The sequence below is a fragment of the Leopardus geoffroyi genome, chromosome E3, assembly GCF_018350155.1.
Source record: "Leopardus geoffroyi isolate Oge1 chromosome E3, O.geoffroyi_Oge1_pat1.0, whole genome shotgun sequence".
In the NCBI taxonomy this organism is placed as follows: domain Eukaryota; kingdom Metazoa; phylum Chordata; class Mammalia; order Carnivora; family Felidae; genus Leopardus; species Leopardus geoffroyi.
The window spans coordinates 10,567,504-10,587,310 of NC_059340.1; the positions used below are offsets into that span (position 1 = coordinate 10,567,504).

A 19,807-nucleotide genomic window follows, 5' to 3' on the forward strand; every position below is an offset into this window, starting at 1 on the left:
GTTTTTTGTTTTATGTTTATTTATTTATTTTTGAGAGAGAGAGAGCAGGAACACAAGTGGGGGAGGGGAAGAGAGATTGAAACAGAAAATCCTAAGCTGGCTCCAAGCTGTCAACACAGAGCCCGATGCAGGGCTCGAACTCACAAACCGTGAGATCATGACCTGAGCCAAAATCAAGAGTTAAGACACTTAACCGACCGAGCCACCCAGGCGCCCCATCCCTCTGTGGGGTTTTTGAACAAAGATGAAAGCTTAGGGGTGTCTGACTGTCTCAGTAGTGCATGCAACCCTTGATCTTAGGGTCATGAGTTCAAGCCCTACATTGGGTGTAGAAAAAGAAAAAGAAAAAAAAAAATGAAAGTCCATATCTTTTAATAGAGAAGATTGATCCATTTACATTTATTGTTATTTTTGTGTTACTGATTTATCAGTAGCCTAACCCCTTTCCTGGGAGTTAAGGAGGGTCATACAGGTACAGGACAAGTGATATGGGTAGAGGGTAAATAATACAGGTGCAGAGCAGGGAGTCGAAAGGTTGCCACCATCACCCTGGGTGAGGGGAGAAGGTGAGGCTGCCCTACTGGACAGAGGGTCTTCTGTGCAAGCCCAGTCTAGGTTGGGGGTCTAGGATGTCTCCAGAGCATGCAGTCCAGGTGAGGGAGGCCACCGTGAGGCAGAGCCCAGGAGCCGTGACCGTCAGAGGCCATGACTCTCCTGAGATTTGGGGAGCGTTCCTTGGATCTCAAACATCACGATTCCCCCCGCGTAGATTGTCTAGGGCACTGGCAGGGAGGAGCAGGACCCTGGGAGTTGAGGGGCTCCAGCTGTCGTCTGGATGGTACTCCAGATCCCTGAGTCCTGCCTGCACCCACGCCTTCCTGCAGCTCACGGAGACCTCTTCGCGTTATGCCCGCAAGATATCGGGCACAACTGCCTTGCAAGAGGCGCTGAAGGAGAAGCAGCAGCACATCGAGCAGCTGCTGGCTGAGCGAGACCTGGAGCGGGCCGAGGTGGCCAAGGCCACAAGCCACATCTGTGAAGTGGAGAAGGAGATCGCCCTGCTCAAGGCCCAGCATGAGCAGGTAGCTGGGCTGGCGGGGCGGTGGGGGCACCCGGAGGGTGCCAGCAGCCTCCCCGGGCCAGTTCTGTGAGTCACCCTCATGCAGAGAGAACCGGGGGTGTGCAGAGGATGCGAAGACCCCTCCTCCTCCTGATGGATCCTGAACCTGGGTGTATCGTGCTCTTTCTGACTTGCTATAGCGGGAGCGTTTTCTGGGTCACGGAAAATTCTTCCCCGTTTGAACGGCTGTGTTGCCATCCATCATGGGCCGTGTCATTACCGACGCAGCCCGTGCCCTGTAGTTGTTCAGGTTATTTCCGATTACTCACTTTGTCTGAATATACTCGTCTACACGTTTTTTGTCTACAACCGTCCACGTTCCAGATCGTGCCCTCAAGTAGCTCCATGTGCTGGATTTCAGGGAGGCGAGCCCTCGCCCGTAACCTTGAGTCTCCTGCTGTCCAGTGTTTCCTCTTCCCTGATGTAGATGTTTGTCTCCTGCGTGAGAGATCCTTCCTGGGTCCCTGTCCCCGTTCGGAGCCTGGCTCACCCCACCCTCAAGTGCTGGAATCATTAAGGCCAGGCTGTCACAGAGGCCTTTAGCAGACAGCGGAGTCTTAGACCCTTAGGGGTTGAGGGACATGGAGGGGATTGGGGACCGGTGGGCCAGAGGCTGACCTTTGCCATGCCCGGCACTCAGCCGGGCCCTCCTCCCTCGAAGCTTGGCCCACGGTCTGTGCCTGGCCAGCTGGCAGGGGCGTGGTGGTGGCGGGAGTGGCCTCTGCCACCTAGAGCCTGGTTCCGGGAGGAGGCTGACCCCGTCCCGGCCCTTGCTCGGGGCCCAGTATGTTGCAGAAGCAGAGGAGAAGCTGCAGCGGGCCCGGCTGCTTGTGGAGAGTGTGCGGAAGGAGAAGGCAGACCTGTCCAACCAGCTGGAGGAGGAGAGAAGGTGTGTGCCACCCCTGCCCTGGTCCCGGGGGGCACTTCTCTGGGCCTTGTTAGCGATGGCCAGGCGGAGCCCGGGCTCAGGACCTCCGCCACACCCTGGCTGCGTCACCCCGACCAGTGGCGTGAGCCCCGCGGGCCTGCCCCTCATCTGCAAAGTGGGGTGATGATCCCCATCTCTGCAGGCTGGAGGGAAGCGCCCCGCCTTGGAGTCACCACGTCCATCCAATGCTCTCCATCCAGACTGCGGGGTGGGGGGGGTTCGCTGAACTAGGGGTTCTCCCATGCCCCAGACCGGTTCACATTGCGGAGCACCCCTCTGGGCTGTGTGCTGTGTGTTCGGCTCCCGGCTCGTCTGCATCTGGAGACTGAGGCTCAGAGAAGCACCATGTTTCGAGGTGTCAGCCCCCTGCTGAGCGCTTTCCCTGGTCCCAGGTCTCTCTCAATCCTACCATGAGCCCAGGAGGCAGGTATTGCCCCCGTGTCACAGATGAAAACATTGAGGCTCAGAGCAGGCGAGGGATTCGCCTGAGGCCACCGGCCTGCTGGTGATGATGTGGTTCTTTCCCTCCTGCCTCAGTGACCAGCCTGGACTCTGGTTCCCTCAGTGTAGGGCCTCTGGCCTGACTTGATCCTGGGTCAACCGATGGGACAGAGCTGACAGGGGACAGGGCTTCTCTCGGCCCGGGGCTTCTGTCTCCTGGCTGATATTCAGATTTCTTTGGCTCCCTCCGCTCCCCCACGCCTCAGGCAGCCCCCACCCTCAGCCCCCGCCTTGGGTCTGGGTTTGGGCTTTCAGCCGAGGCCTGTGAGCCACAGGCTGTTGTTACGGTCTGACTTGGAGAGAGAAGAGTTTATTTATATCTGCCTGAGACTGTTCTCGGGGCCCACACATCTGGTTCCCATGGCGACACGCCTGATGCTGACAAATAAAAACTTGAAGATGCCCCGGGGGTTGTGTTCAGGGCCCTATACCTGCTGGGTGACCTTGGGCAGGTCTCTTGCCCTTTCTGGGCCCCATCGCCTCACCCGTATGCCGGGAGCTGTCAGGAGGCCCCGGGAAGAGCAGCTTTGTGAACTGTTACCGTGTCTGTGTCTCCCTGTGCTGTCTTGGCGTGTGGGTGGGTGAATGTGTCTCCCGGAGGGTCCCTGCCAATGCCCGCAGCGGGGCAGTGGGGGCCCTCATCACGGAGCAGCCCTGGCCGATTTTGAGGGGAGGGGATGAGAATGAGGTCGGCAGGGGAAGAAACCGCCCCCCCCCCTTCCCTCTGTCCCCACAGACTGGTCTGTTCAGTAGGCAGTGAGGTTCCCAGCACCACTGTGCTTCAATTTACAGCCTGTTCTGCCGCCCGGTCCCACCGCCACCCTAGGGAGGAAGGACGTTGGCTTCCACACCCCCATTTTAGAGAGGCTGGCGGCCTCTGAGTAGAGCACACGGTGGGAATTTGGGAGGCCCGGAGCTTTCCAGGAGGCTCTGCCCCCATCAGCCATGACCCTGGGACAGTGCCTTCTGCGGGGTCTGGGCACCTGGTGGCCTCGCCCATCTCTGCCGGCACCGGGCGAAGCCCACCGCTCTGGGCGACGCGCGCTCAGCCCCGTCTCCCCCTGCAGGAAGGTGGAGGATCTGCAGTTCCGAGTGGAGGAGGAATCCATCACCAAGGGAGACCTGGAGGTAATGGCCCGAGGACCGCCCCTCCCCGCCTCGCTCCGCAACCCCGGCCCAGCCCTCGCAGGGCAGATGGTCCTGAGGTCCAGGCAGCAACTCTGGCCCCTTGGGAGGGGGCTGGGGGCATGTGGGGAGAGAAACCCAGGAGGGTCCCCTGGGAGAATGGGGAGGGGGCAGGTCACAAGAGACTTGGGTGTCAGAGGCAGGATGGCTCAGCTCCAGGAGCCCCAGAGGGGCCATGGTTCCTTTTGTTTTGCACCTGGGCGGGATGAACCGAGTATCCCCAGGATGAGGCCTGAGGACATAGTGGCTGGACTCCCCTGTCCCTTCTTTGTTGGACACTAGTCCTAAAAGGTATCCCTTGGGTTCTTGGATTCCAGGTGAAACTTTGGCTGGAGGTAGCTTGCTGTTGAGTCACAGAACTTGTAGATGGCCAGACAGTCTCAGAAAGTCAAAGGTTGTCACCCAGGCACGGGGCAAGGCAGCAGCCCCTGGGACCAGGACCCAGGACTCCTGGTTCCTGAGCTCAGCCCATAAGGATGACCAGTGATGGCACCTCAGTTACAACTGCTGGACAGGTGGTCTGGGCAAAGGTGAACCTTCCGCCCTCCATTCCACACCCTCCTGAGCTGAGGGACAGGGGATGCTCCCATCAGTCAGTAAACATCCCCCGCCGCCCCAGCTCTCCTCACCACACTGTGCGGAGACCTCGGGGCTCACGAGGCCACGGTTGGGCAGGCAGGAATGGCTCGCTGCTGTGGTCCTCCCTCCTCCCTGGGAGGCGACAAGGGACGAGAACTCCTGGAGCTGTCGGATGGGGCAGGGGACAGTGATTCAGTCCTCCCCACGCTGGCCGGGCCCTAACTGACCTTGGACAGCCTCTTCCCTTCCTGGGCCTCAGTTTGCTCATCAGGAGGGACGTGTGTGATCTGTATAGGGTCACTGCCAGCTGCCCCTCTGGGAGCAGATTTTGTTGCCTGAGCCTTTTTAAAGGATGGATGTCGGGGTGCAGCCCCGATATAGGAGCCCCAGCCTGGCGTTAGGACGATCTGTTGTACGTCTCCCTCTTAGCCAAGGGGACCAGTCGGGTGGTTGCGTCTGGCTGGCTTTCCTGCTGGGCGGCTGCCCTCTTGCAGGAGTTGGGGTGGGCTTCTGGCAAAAGCGCCCGTGGTTGCAAGGGACAGAGACCCCTGCTCACTTCGAAGGCTACAGGGAAGTGTCACCAGCAGTTCAAGGACGCAAAGCAAGAAATAGCCTCAGGAGCCAACCCAAGCTCTTTCCTTCTCTGCTCAGGGACTTCCCTCTTCTCTTGCTTGACTCGTGCTCAGGCTGCACGTTTGTGTGTGTGTCTGTCTCTCTCAGTGTGTGACTCCTGGCCACCCCCCTTCAGCCGATCCTACAGCTCCAAGTGGGGGACACAGGGAGGGACAGTAATAGACAGCAACAGTCAGTCAAAGGGGCACTGGAGTCGCCTTGCTGCTGCTTTTGTTATGATCTTATTCGTGACGACCATAACACAAATGGTCCCAACGTTCCACCCATCCCCACCCATCTTAAGAGTCAAAAATAAAACCCAGAACATTCCTGCGAACTCCTGGTCTCCCTCCAGCTGTCACCCCCCCTCTCTGCTTGTCCCCCTCCTGGCCTCACTCCCCAGTTCCAGCCTCTTAGCCTCCTTCCTGATCTAAATGTTGGCCTGTCCAAGGGCCCGTTCGCTCCTCGGTCTGCACTGCCCCTGAGACCTTCCAGTCCGTGTCAGTCTGTGTCCTCTGTGAGCCCGTGATGCCTCCGGTCTCCCCCACCGAGCTCCACACCGACGTGCCCACTGGCCATCTCCGCCAGGAGCAGGGGGCGACTGCCACCTGCAGCATTTTCCTGGGGCGGCTGTAACAAATGACCGCAACTCGGTGGCTGAAAACAACGCAGACTTACTCTCTCACTGTTCTGGAAGCCAGCAGTCTGAAATCAAGGGATTGGCAGGCTTGGCTTCCCTCGGAGGCTCTGAGGGAGAATCTGTTCCGTGCCTCGCTCCCAGCTCCGGTAGGGTCACTGGCAGCCCTCGACGTTCCTCAGCTTGTGACCGCGTCACTGTCTCTGTCGCCGCATGGCCCTCGTCCCTGCGTGTTCCCGTGTCTCTGGCTTGACCCTTCTTATAAGGACACCAGTCCCTGGGTTTGGGGCCACCTTAGATCCAGGATGACTTCTTCTTCACTAACCACATGCGGGAAGACCTTCCAAACAGAGTCCCATTCTGAGGTTCCGGGTGAATGTGAGATGTGGGGGGACGACGTTCAACCCAGTAGAGCGTCCCAAACGTGCCGTGTGTTCCTGCCCCCCATGCCCTCCGATACCTAGCTCAGCAGTTGGGCCCACGGCTGATTCGTCTTGAATCTTCTTTTTCCCTCATCTCTCCGTCAAAAAGTCCTCTTGACCTTGACCTTGCTTCTGAAATTATCTTCTTCCCCGCAGCCACCTACCCGGGCCAGGCCACAGCACCTCGCCTCGGACAACTGCACCAACCCCGACTTGACACTTACGTCTCCTCCCGCGTTCTTCCACTGCCCATTCTCCACGCTGAAGCCAGACACCCTAGCTTGTTAAAATTTTTTTTAATGTTCATTTATCTGTTTTGAGAGAGAACATGAGCGGGGAGGGGCAGAGAGAGAGAGAGGGAGAGAGAGAGAACCCCAAGCAGGCTCTGTGCTGTTGGCACAGAGCCCGATGTGGGGCTCGAACTCACGGACCGTGAGATCATGACCTGAGCCGAAATCAAGAGTCTGACGCTCAACCAACTGAGCCGCCCAGGTGCCGCTACAGCCTTTCGATTTTTAACGGTGGGAAAGTTTGAACCTACATAAGTAGGTTCATTCGCCCGTCAGCGGGCTTCAGTGATTATCAACTCATGGCCAGTCTTACCCTAGCTACCCCCACCCCCAGCCCTCTCTCGTGTTATTTTTAAAGTAGACCACAGACATCTCTCCGAATCTCTTGAAAAGGTAGACCAGACCCTGCCCCTTCCCTGCTCACCCGTCCGGATCCACGGCCCCAGATAAGCCGAGGCTCTTTCAGGGTGGCCCAGAGAAGACGCTTGGACCCAGGCCTTGTGCACCTGTGCTCCAGGCACCGAGCTGCTCTGACGCCCCCAGCTCGGCCTCTGAGCTTCTCCGTGTGCTGGTTCCTGCTTCTCCTTCAGGCCTCGCCTCTAATTGTATCTCAGAGAGGCCACCTCTGCCTCTCTGCTCTTCCCTCCGTCCCCTGTGCCCCCTGCCCGGTGCCTTGTCCCCGGGTCCGACCACAACACGGAGCCTCGTCAGTAGTGCTGCATTGTTTGTGTCTTTCCCCGCGATGGGCGCCCTGCGGGGGCCGGGACCCTTTCTGTCTCGCTCACCCTTATGTCCCCGCTGCCAGAACAGGTCAGGAGTGCGGGCAAGTGCTTCTCCCAGGGTGGCGACCCCAGGCCACGGGCTGCGGACGTGTCTTATGGTTCTGGAACAGATCTTTGCCACCTTGCAGCAGGGAAATGTGCGTACCGCTCCCTGCTGCCTCCTGAGTGGGGACGTCGGGGTAGCCGCCTTAGACGTGACCTTTTTGGGGTTTGGTGGTGGTGGTTTAATCATCCAGGGGCTTCGTGTTATGATTTTGCTAGTTACTTTTCACTTGCATGGGAAGCGCACGGTAACACTAAGGGCCGGGCTTAGGAACTCAGAATCCTCTTTGTTGATTCGTGCTGTGTGAGACCTCAGAGAAGGTCACGAGCGGTGATGTGTGCCTTTGACCTTCGGGAGCCCCCAGGGCAGGTGGGGATTCTGCTCCCCCCATTAAAGAGCATTTCCAGCCCTCAGTTACCCGAGGGGTACCCCAAGGCGGTGGCTCTGTGCCTCGCAAAGGTGCGGACACAGGGTCTGCGAGGGGAAGACAAGCTACAAGTACAGGGCGTAGGTAAGGCTTGGCTGAGCTCCCGGATTTGAGTTGCGGCAGGAAGTGGGGGTCCCCGACTTCAGGACCCTCCTTCAATGGCCCGTGTTGCTGCTAGAAATCTGTGTCTCCCCTCCATGGAGTGAGGCCGGCTCAGGGGAAAAGACACCAGTCCTGACATCTGGGGCGTCTGAGTTGTGGGCCTGCCAGAGTTGTGTGATTCTGCACCCGAGGCTCTGACTCTGGAGTCGCCGCTCCCTCCTGTGACACGGGGAGACAGCTGAGACGCCCCTTATGCGGGGGTTGGGTTCTAAAGTTAGCGCACCAGACAAAAGTTGCAGCCACCCCTGCACCGCCTCGCGCAGCTTGGCCGTAGCTTTACGACCATCGACTCCAGGGGACCCGCGAGTGACAAGCAGGAACGTGGTGGCCTCGCTCCTCCCACCCTGCCCGGTGTCCCCAGAGCAGATGGAAGACCAGGTCCTTCACCCCACCTAAAATCTAGCCTCTAAGGCTATTTTCCGCCCTCCGGGGTCCGGTGGTTGCGTTTATCTTAAACAAGCATCTGAAGCAGTTACACCGGACCCCCCTGTGCCTCCATGGAGACCCCAACCCGCAGACCAGGAGTCTAGAAGTTGGGAAAGTGGTTGATGGGGCTGGGTGGGGCGGTGTGGGGAGTCCTGTTGGGAACACCAAGTAAAGCTGCCTTGAAATGCAGAGCTGCGGGCTCTTTCTTGCCCGTGCAGCCACCAGGCATGCGCCACCTAGCGTGAGTCCCGGGCAGAGTGGCGGTGCCCAGCCTCTGTGGGAGAGGAGGGTGGGCGCGAGGCTCCGGAGACACCATGGTCAGCCTGTAATTTTCTGGGAGAGACGGAGCATGGCTGCTCGTTAGCGCTGTGGCCTGCCGCCCTCTTTGAGAGAGAGAGAGTAGAGTGCTTTTTCACTTGTCCCTTTAGGAAAACTGGCAGACATAAGATCACAGGCCAGAGGACGTTAACATCTCTCTAGCTCTGTATGAATGGCAAGCGTGTTTCTCAGATGGGTTTACACTGTCCCCGTCACCCTTGCCAGAGACGGGCATGTGTGTGGCTAAGTCCCGCCTCGTCGGAATGGCCACACAGATTGGCCTTAAACTGCTTCTCCTGGATGGGGGAGGCTGAGGAGGACTCTCTGGCTTCTCCCCACGATGAACTTGGGTCTCCAGATTGCCCCGGGGGCCCTGGAGCCGGCACCCTTGGCCCCTGCCACCCTCGCAGATCTGTTAGAGGAAACCCAAATGCCAGGCTGGATGCCCTGAGAACGTCGGGCTTTGTTGGCCTGTGAAGCTAGGACAAAAGCATTCTGGTGCTTTTGGGAGACCGGGCCTCCTCCGCGGGGCCCCCGGGGGTGGGCACTGACCCTCCGGGCTCTGGGCAGGGCAGCAGGAAGCAGGGCCTTGCAAGGCGGGTAAAGAGACTTCTTTAAAACCTTCCCATTGGATTGGTTCTTATACTTTCAACTCAGGCCCCCGGGGCCAGGAGTCCTGGGTTCATTTGCTGACACATCCATCCTGAGGGCCTCCTGTGTGCAGGATCCTGTGCCTAAAATGAGCAGTAGCCCGATGGGGAGCGCGAGGAGGCTGGGGCCCCTCCCCAGGCCACCAGGGGAAGGACTGACCACCTGGGGAGCATGGCAGGAACCGCGGGGCCCTCTTGCCATCCTCTCCAGGGGCGGGGTGGCTGGGGCGGGGTTGCGGCAGCCCCTCCTCTGCCATTAAACCCACCCAGCCCGGTCCCCGCCCCAGACCTCCTCTGTCCCGGAGCCACCCTCTCTCCTTGACCCACTCTCCTGTCTTGTTCACGGAAGATGACGCCGCCTCTCTCTCTCTCTCTCTCTCTCTCTCTCTCTCTTTTTCTCTCTCTTCCTCTGGCTTCCTCTGCCCTGTACTCCTCTCCCCTGGCCCGCCTTCCCACCCGCCCCGGGTGGACCAGACCCAGACGCAGCTGGAGCACGCGCGCATTGGGGAGCTGGAACAGAGGCTGCTACTGGAGAAGGCGCAGGCCGAGCGTCTGCTCCGGGAACTAGCCGACAACAGGGTAACGCCGCCCTCCGGCCCCATCACGCCTCCTTCGGCTTCTCTGTTTTATTATTTTCTCTGTCTTTGGCTGCTTTCCTCATTGTTTTGCCTTCTGAGCCCCTTCTAGGAGGGAAGTCGAGGCTTGGGAACCCTTCCACCCCATTGCCACGTGACGCCCGTTGGGGAGCAGGGGGTCTTGATTGTCCGGGACTTCGGGCCCCGGCTCAGGGTCCCACTGGCTGGGAATGCCCTGTGAGACCCCGCCCCCCCCCCACCCGCCCCATGCACTGCCACAGCAAGGCTTTGTCATGTTCAGAAATGGGGTGCCTCTCGGGAACGTCCTGCCCCTTATATGGGTCACCTCCCGTCTCCCTGGGCTGAGGAGGCTGAGGAAAGCGGGTGGTCAGGGAGCTGCAGACCGAAATTTCTCTAGCCTAGGGTTTTTTTTTTTTTTTTTTTTTTAATGTTTATTTATTTTTGAGCGAGAGAGGATCCAAAGCAGTCTCTTCACTGACAGCAGCGAGCCTGTTGCAGGGCTCGAACTCACGAACCTTGAGATCATGGCCTGAGCTGAAGCTTAACCGCTTAATCGACTGAGCCACCCGGGCGCCCCCTAGGGGATCTTAACTATGGTTGCAGGAGGGGCCAGCCAGAAGGACCTGAGGCTTTTGGGGAGTGGGGATGTCCATAGGGCGTGAGGTTCTGTGTCAGACCCAGGGTGGGGCTGGTGAGATACAGCAGACTAGGGAAATCTCTGCTGGAGCAAGGGGGAGGTCCTGCCAAGGCCCAGGTCCGGGTTCTGGGCCCAGCTGGCCCCTCGGTGCCCACCATACCTTTCCCGGGGCCAGGCCCCCTGTGCAGGTACCCACGTCCAAACAGCTGGCCAGCCCAGGCCAGCTGCGGTTCTGGCAGTGGAGCTAAACAGCCAGCCAGCAGTGATTAGTTCAAACCATCTGAGCAGGGAGGGCTGTGGGGCGAGCCACGGTCGGTTTCTGCAGGCCCACCTCGGCACGCGAGTGTGTGCATGTGTCGGGGGGAGTCTGGAGACACACACAGATCCCTTTGCACACCCTGGCCGTTGCTGGGTGACCGTACGTGCTCGTGTGGTACACACACATATGTGCATGGAGGCTCTGCCTGCAGAAACCGACCCAGTCACGGTTGACAGTCTGGAGCCCCCCACACTGAGGCGCCTTGATCTAGGGTTCAGCCTGATTATAAAAACAAAAGCAGATTTATTGAACTACAGGTCACCTTCAGAAACAGTTTTAAGTTAGCGAAAGACTTAAAACGTGTCGATGAATGTACTGTTTCCAAATCCATGACCACTGTCGTGATCCAAATGGGTTCTTGGAAGACGGAGCCTCTGATCTCAGTTTTCCATCAGGAGGTGGGTCTGGGAGCATTAACTTTGTACCGCCTCAATTAAACCAGACCCTTCTCTGGCCAGCCCCTCCGCGAATCGACCCATCCGGCTGCCAGATAATGCAAAATTCCCTCCTAAAGAAAGCCAGAACCTCCAACAAGTGGTTTCTTTTAACCACTGATGTGTCCCAAGCCACCAAGGGCAGCGGGGACCGTCCCGTCCCGGAATCACAGGGCCGCAAGCCCAGGGAGTCCTTCCGGAGGCTGGGACGCCCAGGCGGGGTGGGCGCCCTTCCCCTCCACGAACCTCCCCCGCGGGGCCGGGGTCCCTTGCCCTCCCGCCGGCCCGCTGACCTCGGTCTCCCTCTCTCCCCGGTAGCTGACCACGGTGGCCGAGAAGTCGCGCGTGCTGCAGCTGGAAGAGGAGCTGAGCCTTCGGCGCGGCGAGATCAAGGAGCTCCAGCAATGTCTGCTGCACTCGGGCCCGCCACCCGCCGACCACCCCGAGGCCGCCGAGACCCTGCGGCTGCGCGAGCGGCTGCTGTCGGCCAGCAAGGAGCACCAGAGGGAGAGCGGCGTGCTGCGGGACAAATACGAGAAGGCCCTGCGGGCCTACCAGGCGGAGGTGGAGAAGCTGCGGGCGGCCAACGAGAGGTACGCGCAGGAGGTGGTGGACCTCAAGGCCAAGGTGCAGCAGGCCACCAGCGAGAACATGGGGCTCATGGACAACTGGAAGTCCAAGCTGGACTCGCTGGCCTCGGACCACCAGAAGTCCCTGGAGGACCTCAAGGCCACCCTGAACTCGGGCCCGGGGGCCCAGCAGAAGGAGATTGGGGAGCTGAAGGCCGTGATGGAGGGCATCAAAATGGAGCACCAGCTGGAGCTGGGCAACCTGCGAGCCAAGCACGACATCGAGACCGCCGTGCACGTCAAGGAGAAGGAGGGGCTGCGGCAGAAGCTGCAGGAGGCCCAGGAGGAGCTGGCGGGGCTGCGGCAGCACTGGCAGGCCCAGCTGGAGGTGCAGGCCAGCCAGCACCGGCTGGAGCTTCAGGAGGCCCAGGACCAGCGCCGCGACGCCGAGCTGCGGGTGCACGAGCTGGAGAAGCTGGACGCGGAGTACCGGGGCCAGGCGCAGGCCATCGAGTTCCTCAAGGAGCAGATCTCCCTGGCCGAGAAGAAGATGCTGGACCACGAGCTGCTCCAGCGGTCGGAAGCCCAGAGCAAGCAGGAGGCCGAGAGGCTGCGGGAGAGGCTTCTGGTTGCCGAGAACAGACTGCAGGCCGTGGAGTCCTTGCGCTCATCCCAGCACGGCAACGTAGGCGGCCGCCTCTCCTGCCGGGCGGGAGGGGGCGGGGGGGGGGGCGGGGGGAGCCCCCACAGTCACGGGGGCCCCGGTGTCGGCCGGCCCCCTCTTCCCAGCCAGGTCCGGGCGAGAACGGAGGGCACCTCTCGTGCCTCCATCAGTAGTGCAGGGTGACCGTGGGGACCCGAGGTGGTCTGAGCTGACCTGGCTGGGTCCCCGCAGCCCAGGCCTGCAGAGATGCGTACCCCAGCACAGAGCACAGGCTTCCTCCCGATCCCCGGGTCTCTGCGTCTCCCACACGTGTCCTACTGCGCAGGCTCTCGGCCCTCCCCCAGGAGCCAGCAGCCGGGAGCTCCGTGGGGCTCGAGCTCTGCCTGTCCCCAGGGGGGGGTGTCCCGTCTCCCACCCTAATGCCGACCCAGGTGACCTGAGCTGCGGGTGGCTCCCTCTCGCCAGTCCTAATGAGCCCGAGCAGCCGTCCAGCGGCCACAGTGTGGGGGCCTCCAGAGTGGACGCTGGGAGGTGGAGGGGGGTCAGGACCGACGTTGCCTTTTCTCACCTTAACTCTTGCTAGGTCAGCGTTCGCTCTGTTTCACAGATGAGCAAACCAAGGCTGAGACGGAGAAACTTTCCCAGGGTTTCCCGCCCACCAGAGGCAGAGGTCAAGTCCAGCCCCACAGCTGGAGGCCAACAAAGGGTGCCCAGGATGACAAAAGTCAAATCCTACCCGAAGGACAGCTGGCAGCATGGTCATTGCCTTCATACGGGCCCTGGGGCTTCGCGAGCTTCTGATTCCCCTTGTGCCTTTGAACTAGAAGTTAGCGTTCCAGCAATAAGGAAGTGTTTGGGAGTTTCAAGGAACAGGATACCTCTTTCGTAAAAGGAGCCCTGCCTGCATGATGCCTTGTCCTCCCAGGGTGGCAGCCTTTCTGCCCCCTTTCTCCCAGGGAGGGACTGTTTTAGCAAGTGCTGTGCCAGGATCCTGGGCAGAGAGAAAAGGAACAGTCTCTGAGCAGCTTGTGTGCAAATGGCCTCACTGCCTTCTCAGAGCAGGGGTAGTCAGGCCTGGGACCCCAGCAACTGGACTCCTGTAGCATAGGAGGTTTCAGACTGCTGTGGTTCCAGAGGACAGCCCCCTTCCCCTCGGCCACAGACCTTAGGCCGAGGAGTGGACGGTGATCTCAGCAAGGCCCTTCTCTTCATTTCCACACACCTGGGGCCTTGGCCGGGACCCACATGACTCCCAGATGCAGAGGTTTCAGTGCAGAGACAATGGGCTGAGACTTAAAAAGGGGCTTGGGATGTATGAGCAGAAGTATGAGCGGCAGGTTGATGGAGGTGACTGCCTGCTCAGCTCTGGGCCGGTCTGATCTGCAGTGTTAGACTGGCAAACAGCATGCTGAGAGGAGAACCTGCTTGGGCAGGAGGCTGAAAACTTTTTTCCAAGAAGCTGTGGGGAGCCTGTGAATGTTTGCCATTCGGATTTTTTTTTTCTTAATTGATCTTTTCTTCTTTGGTTTCTGGGTTTATTATTAAAAAGTAGTAGCATTTATTAAAGTTCCTCGGGAGCTGGCCCCGGGGCGTGCTCTGCGTTCGTTCTTTTACGGGTGGAAACCAAGGCTGGGATTTTGCCTCTGGAAGATGATGGAAACAGACTTCCAGGACTAATCTCTGTGGGCGTCCCAGGGAAGGAGACATGTGTTTAATATAATAGACGTTTTCAACAAAGGAAGGAGTGGGAGGTGTTCGCACGGAAGCTGCACAAACAGCCTTCGGGGGCGCTGGGGGCAGGCGGGGGTCCTCTCTTGTCAGGGAGGCAGGACCGAGAACATCTCTGCTCTTTGCCACCGTACCAAGTCCCTGAGAGCCACCCTGTGTAGGGGTGAGGTGGGCCGGCTGGGGCAGGGGCAGGGGCAGGGGCCAAGCATCCCTCTTACCAGAGCCTTCTTTCAGATGATCGAGTCCAACGACATTTCAGGGGAGAAGGTCAGGATGAAGGAGACTGTGGAGGGTGAGTGGCTGCTGGGCTGGGTGGGACCCTGGGCTTTTTGTTTTACATCATCTGCCCACCCTCTGCTCACCGCCTCCCCCCACCCCTGTCCCCCCTCCGCATTGCCGGAGTTCCCTCCCTAAAGGCACCGCGTTGGCCAACCTCAGTTTACTTTCCAGACACGTTTATGCACATCCAAACCTGTAAGTGCCGGATGGTACCACGCCTCCCTGCTGTCCAGCCCCCCTTTCTCCTTTCCATTTAATGATGCCGCATCTTGGAGGCCGTTCTTATCCACGGTTTCCAGTCTTTGTCTATTGTCAACACCGCTTCAGTGAATTACCTTCCCCTCTTTGGGTCTCCAACGGTTTTAACTCCCGAATGCTGTGGTTCAAAGTGTGTTTTCCCCACGAGCCTCACCGCCAACACACTGCATCAGACTTTGTGACCTTTGCCAGTCCGAGTGGTTCTCCCGTGAGACAACGTCACCTTGCCTCTCTCTTACTGTGAGCGAAGCTTCCTTTCCAGTTCCACTTGGCGTCTTTTGCCCGTGTTGTTCCTCGCGGGTTGTTCATCTTTCTGTTGATTTTTTACAAACTATGTACGACATTGCAAACATTCGTTCCCCATTTGTGGTTTGTCTTTGGGCTTTTCTCAGGGTCGTATGTGCCGTGCGGATTTGTTTCAAATCAGTCTTTTCTGGGGCACCTGGGTGGCTCAATCAGTTAAGCTGCTGACTCTTGATTTCGGTCCAGGTCACGATCCCAGGGTCGTGAGACTGAGCCCTACATCAGGCTCTGTGCTGGGTGTGCAGCCTGCTTAAGATTCTCTCCCTTTCCCTCTGCCTCTCCCCTGCTCACGTGTGCACATGGGCTCTCTCTCTCTCTTTCTCTCTCTCTCTCTCTCTCTCTCTCTGTCTCTCAAAAAATAAAATAAAAATAAATAGGGGCACATGGGTGGCTCAGCCGGTTAAGCGTCTGACTTTGGCTCAGGTCATGCTCTTGTGGTTCGTGAGTTCATGCCCCGCTTTGGGCTCTGTGCTGACAGCTCAGAGCCTGAAGCCTGCTTCAAAATCTTTGTCTCTCTCTCTCTCTGTGCCCCTCCCCCCCGCTCGCACTCACTCTCTCTCTCAAAAATACATAAACGTTAAAAATTTTTTTAATAAATAAATCATTTAAAAGTCAGTCTTTGCTTTTTTGGCTTCTGGGCTTCTTATTTTTAAAATGTATCCCATGGTTTTTTTCTAGTACTTCTTTAGTTTTATTTTCTCTGCTCAAATGTCTGGTCCACCTAGAATTCATCCTTCTCTAAGGTGCGAAGGAGGAACCATTTTTCCCTCCCAAAAGGGTACCTATTTGTCCTATTACCAGTTTTGAAAAACTCATTTCAAGCTCTCCACTGATTCGAATTACTAATCTTACCACCTTCCAATTCCTTTATATAACTGACTTTATTTCTGGACCTTCTATTCCATTAGTCACCTGTCTGTCCGTGGGCCAGTTCTAGAAGGTTTTAATTATCGAAGCTTTATTTATATCATCATGACTGCAAGCCTAGCCTTTCCCGCTGTGCTTTTTCAAACTTTTTTGCCTGTTCTTTTTTTTTTTTTTTTTTTTAAGCTGATGCAACATTAGCATAGAATTAACTGTTTTAAAGTGAGCAATTCAGTGGGCATTCGCTACATTCATGGTCTTGTGCGACCACTACCTGTGTCTAGTTCCAAATCATTCTCATCTCTGCAGAACGAAATCCCATACCCATTATCAGTCACTCCCTAGCCTCGGACCACCACTAGTCTGCTTTTTGTCTGGATTTGCTCATTCTGGATATCGACATAAATGGCATCCCGAGACACCCGGGTGGCTCTGTCAGTTAAGCATCCAACTTCAGCTCAGGTCACGATCTCACAGTCCGTGAGTTCGAGCCCCGCGTCGGGCTCTGTGCTGACAGCTCAGAGCCCGGAGCCTGCTTCGGATTCTGTGTCTCCCTCTCTTTCTGCTTCTCCCCTGCTCATGTTCTGTCTCTCTCTCAAAGTAATAAGTAAACATTAAAAAAAAATTTAGAAGGCATCCTACAATGTGTGGCTTTTTATGTCTGGCTACTTTGACTTAGCATACTGTATTCCAGGTTCATTCCTGCTTACGGCTGAATAATAGGCCGTCATACGCTCCACTTTTTATCCATCCGCCTGTTGGTGGATGTTTGGTCTGCTTCCACCCTTTGGCTATTGTGAGTCGCGTTGCTGTAAGCACACATGTGCAGGTGCTTTGCAAGCGCCTGTTTCCAGTTCTTTGGGGGGGTGTGCACCTTCAAGTTGCTAGGTCATATGGCATCTCTGTGTTTAACTCCTTGAAGAAGTGTTTGCCAGACTCTCTTGGCTAGTCTTGCTTATTGTCCAGGTGACTTTAGAATCAGCTAATCTGGGGGCCCCTGGGGTGGCTCAGTCAGACATCCCACTCGATTTCAGCTCAGGTCATGATCTCACGGTTCGTGACATAAAGCCCCATGTCAGGCTCTGTGCTGACAGCCCGGAGCCTGCTTGGGATTCTCTGTCTCCCTCTCTCTCTCTGCCCCCCCCCCCCCCCACTCGTGCGTGTGAGTGCCCGTGCCCTCTCTCTCTCTCACTCTCTCTCAAAATAAATAAATAAGCTTTAAAACAAAAATAGAGGGGCGCCTGAGTGGCTCAGTTGGTTGGGCGTCCGACTTCAGCTCAGGTCACGATCTCGTGGTCCATGAGTTCGAGCCCCGCGTCGGGCTCTGGGCTGATGGCTCAGAGCCTGGAGCCTGCTTCCGATTCTGTGTCTCCCTCTCTCTCTGCCCCTCCCCCGTTCATGCTCTGTCTCTCTCTGTCTCAAAAATAAATAAACGTTAAAAAAAAATTTTAAAAACAAAAACAAAAATAGAATCAGCTGATTTAGTTCCATAAGAACTAAAATCGTATTGGTATTTATATTGGCATTGCATTTATAAAGTAGCGTACAGAAATGTAACGTTTCTTGCGCTTTCCATAGATTATCTTTTTTAGCACTGCTCTGAGCCTATCCAGTATTCGAACCCACACGACTGGGTGACACGGGTACCAGGACCCCAATTTTTCACTCGAGGAAACTGAAACTGAGAGTTAAGTGGCCCGAGAGCACACAGTGTAGGGGTCTCTTACCCAGAGCGGGTTACCCGGAGACAGGGCTGGTGTGGGGGAGCGTTTGGACCCTGGAGGCCAGCTCTGGCCTCGTTTTAGGGTTCTTGCGGGAAGGCCACCCCCTCCGCCCCTGCACCTGGAACACTGCAGACAGACCCCTTGTCTCTCCCTCCTCCCCTAGGCCTGCAGGACAAGCTGAACAAAAGGGACAAAGAGGTGGTAGCCTTGATGTCCCAAACCGAGATGCTCAGGGCCCAAGTAAGTGGTAAGTCTCCTTCCTGCAGGGCAGGGGCGGGGTGGGGGGGGCTTTCACAGGGGGCCTCAGCTGGTCGGGCGTGGAGTGGGTTGGCTCATGGTCAGGGTGCCCTCTCCCGTTCTGCCCTGAGAGGGCACCATGGGCCAGTCCACCCGCACCGGGTTTCCACCTGAGCCGTGTGAGAGGGCCGGTGTGGCCCCCACAGTGTCCATGAGACACTGAGGGACCCCGGCCGGCCTCTTCCCCCGGAGCCAGTTCTCCGTGTTCTCTCAGTGAACTCCACCAGGTTGCTCTCTGGTCTTGAGGACCATTTCACGGGTGACAAAGGTAGAGTGGCTGCTGCCCCCGGTGCCTTTCTAGCTGAAGTACCAGGATTTCAGATTCCGGGGGAAGGATGCCGGCCGCGGCAGGGGACGAGACACAGAGGACACGAGGACAGAGGGGGAGCCCGGGGAGAGGCAGGGGTCTGGAATTGGTGACTTCGTGAACCGGCCCTGCTTCTCCCACCAGAACGCCAGTGGTGGTGTCCACGAGACGGCCCCCCTCCTGGGGAATGGTTCCCACCCCCACTTCTGTCCAGTTCCCACCACGTTCACGTGGCCTCATTGGTCCCGGCCAAGGTCAGCTGACCTCAGACCCCTCCAAGGAAGGCTAAGATGAAGATTTTGCTTTCCCTCGTCCAGGACACGGTTGTAAGCGCCCGGGTCCTGTCTCGGGCAGGGCGGACCGCTCCCCGGCCCCGAAGGGCCTGCGCTGCTGTGCTTGGGGCCGTGGCCTGCTTTGTGCAGCTGCCCCCTCGGCCCCTTGCTGCCCGGCCCTGCAGGACGAGAGAGACCCGCTCAGTGGAGCGTGTGGAGTTGTGTGGTCCCCCCGAGAAACCCGGCTCCCTGCCCGGGGCCTTCGCCGCCCCCCCCCTCCCTCTCCGGGTGGGACAGATTCCCATGGCGATCCTGCCCCTCTCTCTGCTTTCCCTGCCGGCCGACCTCAGCACTGGAGGCGAAGTGCAAGGCGGGAGAGAAGAAGGCAGAAACCCTCCAGAAGGAGAAGCGGCGCCTGGAGGCTGAGCTGGAAGCCGTGTCCCAAAAGACCCACGACGCCTCGGGCCAGCTGGTCCTCATCAGCCAGGAGCTGCTCAGGAAGGAGCGGTGAGTTAGCCGTGGGCGCGCTGCGGTCCCGTCGGGCCCCGACCCTGGCGCCGCTCCACCTGCCTGAGAGGCAGGGCAGGGGCGGGGCGGGAGGGACAGGTGGCTGGCAATGGCCAGCGCCCGCCGTAGTCCCCCGCTGAGCTCAGATGCAGCCTCGGAATCCTTCTCGACACGGATCTCCAGGCAGAGCTTGTAGGCAAGATGAGTGGTTCCCACACTTCGTGGTCCCCGCACCCCTTTCAGCACTTCAAGGTCATGAGGATTCCCCCACAGCGTTTGCTTATTGCTTCTGTATCTGCCATGTTATCAATTAAAGCAGAAATTTTAAAATATTTCTTAATCCATTTAAAAATCATAACAAGCTGGGGTGCCTGGGGAGATGAAGCGCCCGACCCTTGGTTTCGGCGCAGGTCGTGATCTCACGGTCTGTGAGTTCGAGCCCTGCATCGGGCTCTGTGCTGGCAGCATAGAGCCTGCTTGGGATTCTCCCTCTCCCCCGCTCTCTCTGTCCCTCCCCCGCGTGTGCTGTCACTGTCTCTCTTAAAATAAATAAACGATGGGGCGCCTGGGTGGCGCAGTCGGTTAAACGTCCGACTTCAGCCAGGTCACGATCTCGCGTTCCGTGAGTTCGAGCCCCGCGTCGGGCTCTGGGCTGATGGCTCAGAGCCTGGAGCCTGTTTCCGATTCTGTGTCTCCCTCTCTCTCTGCCCCTCCCCCGTTCATGCTCTGTCTCTCTCTGTCCCAAAAATAAATAAACGTTGAAAAAATAAATAAATAAATAAATAAATAAATAAATAAATAAACGTTAAAAAATTGTAGCAAGCAGGGGAACCTGGGTGGTTCACTCGATTAAGCGGCAGACCGGCTCAGGTCATGATCTCACAGTTTGTGAGTTCAGGCCCCATGTTGGGCTCTGTGCTGACAGCTTGGAGCCTGGAGCCCGCTAAGATTTCTATGTCTCCCTCTC

General features: G+C 57.8%; 1 protein-coding gene across 3 annotated transcripts in view; it reads left to right on the forward strand.

The window, feature by feature from the left end:
- The window catches only part of CLIP2 (CAP-Gly domain containing linker protein 2), a 75,890-nt gene that overhangs the window by 50,794 nt on the left and 5,289 nt on the right, over positions 1-19,807 (forward strand). For 2 of the 3 annotated variants that reach the window (XM_045460123.1, XM_045460126.1), the window contains 8 exons: positions 885-1,082; positions 1,906-2,009; positions 3,617-3,677; positions 9,557-9,661; positions 11,387-12,322; positions 14,264-14,321; positions 17,621-17,704; positions 18,684-18,840. In XM_045460123.1, coding sequence (XP_045316079.1) covers positions 885-1,082; positions 1,906-2,009; positions 3,617-3,677; positions 9,557-9,661; positions 11,387-12,322; positions 14,264-14,321; positions 17,621-17,704; positions 18,684-18,840 — 1,703 coding nt within the window. The remainder of the gene's footprint in view (positions 1-884; positions 1,083-1,905; positions 2,010-3,616; positions 3,678-9,556; positions 9,662-11,386; positions 12,323-14,263; positions 14,322-17,620; positions 17,705-18,683; positions 18,841-19,807) is intronic. The other variant, XM_045460124.1, reaches the window with a different exon arrangement.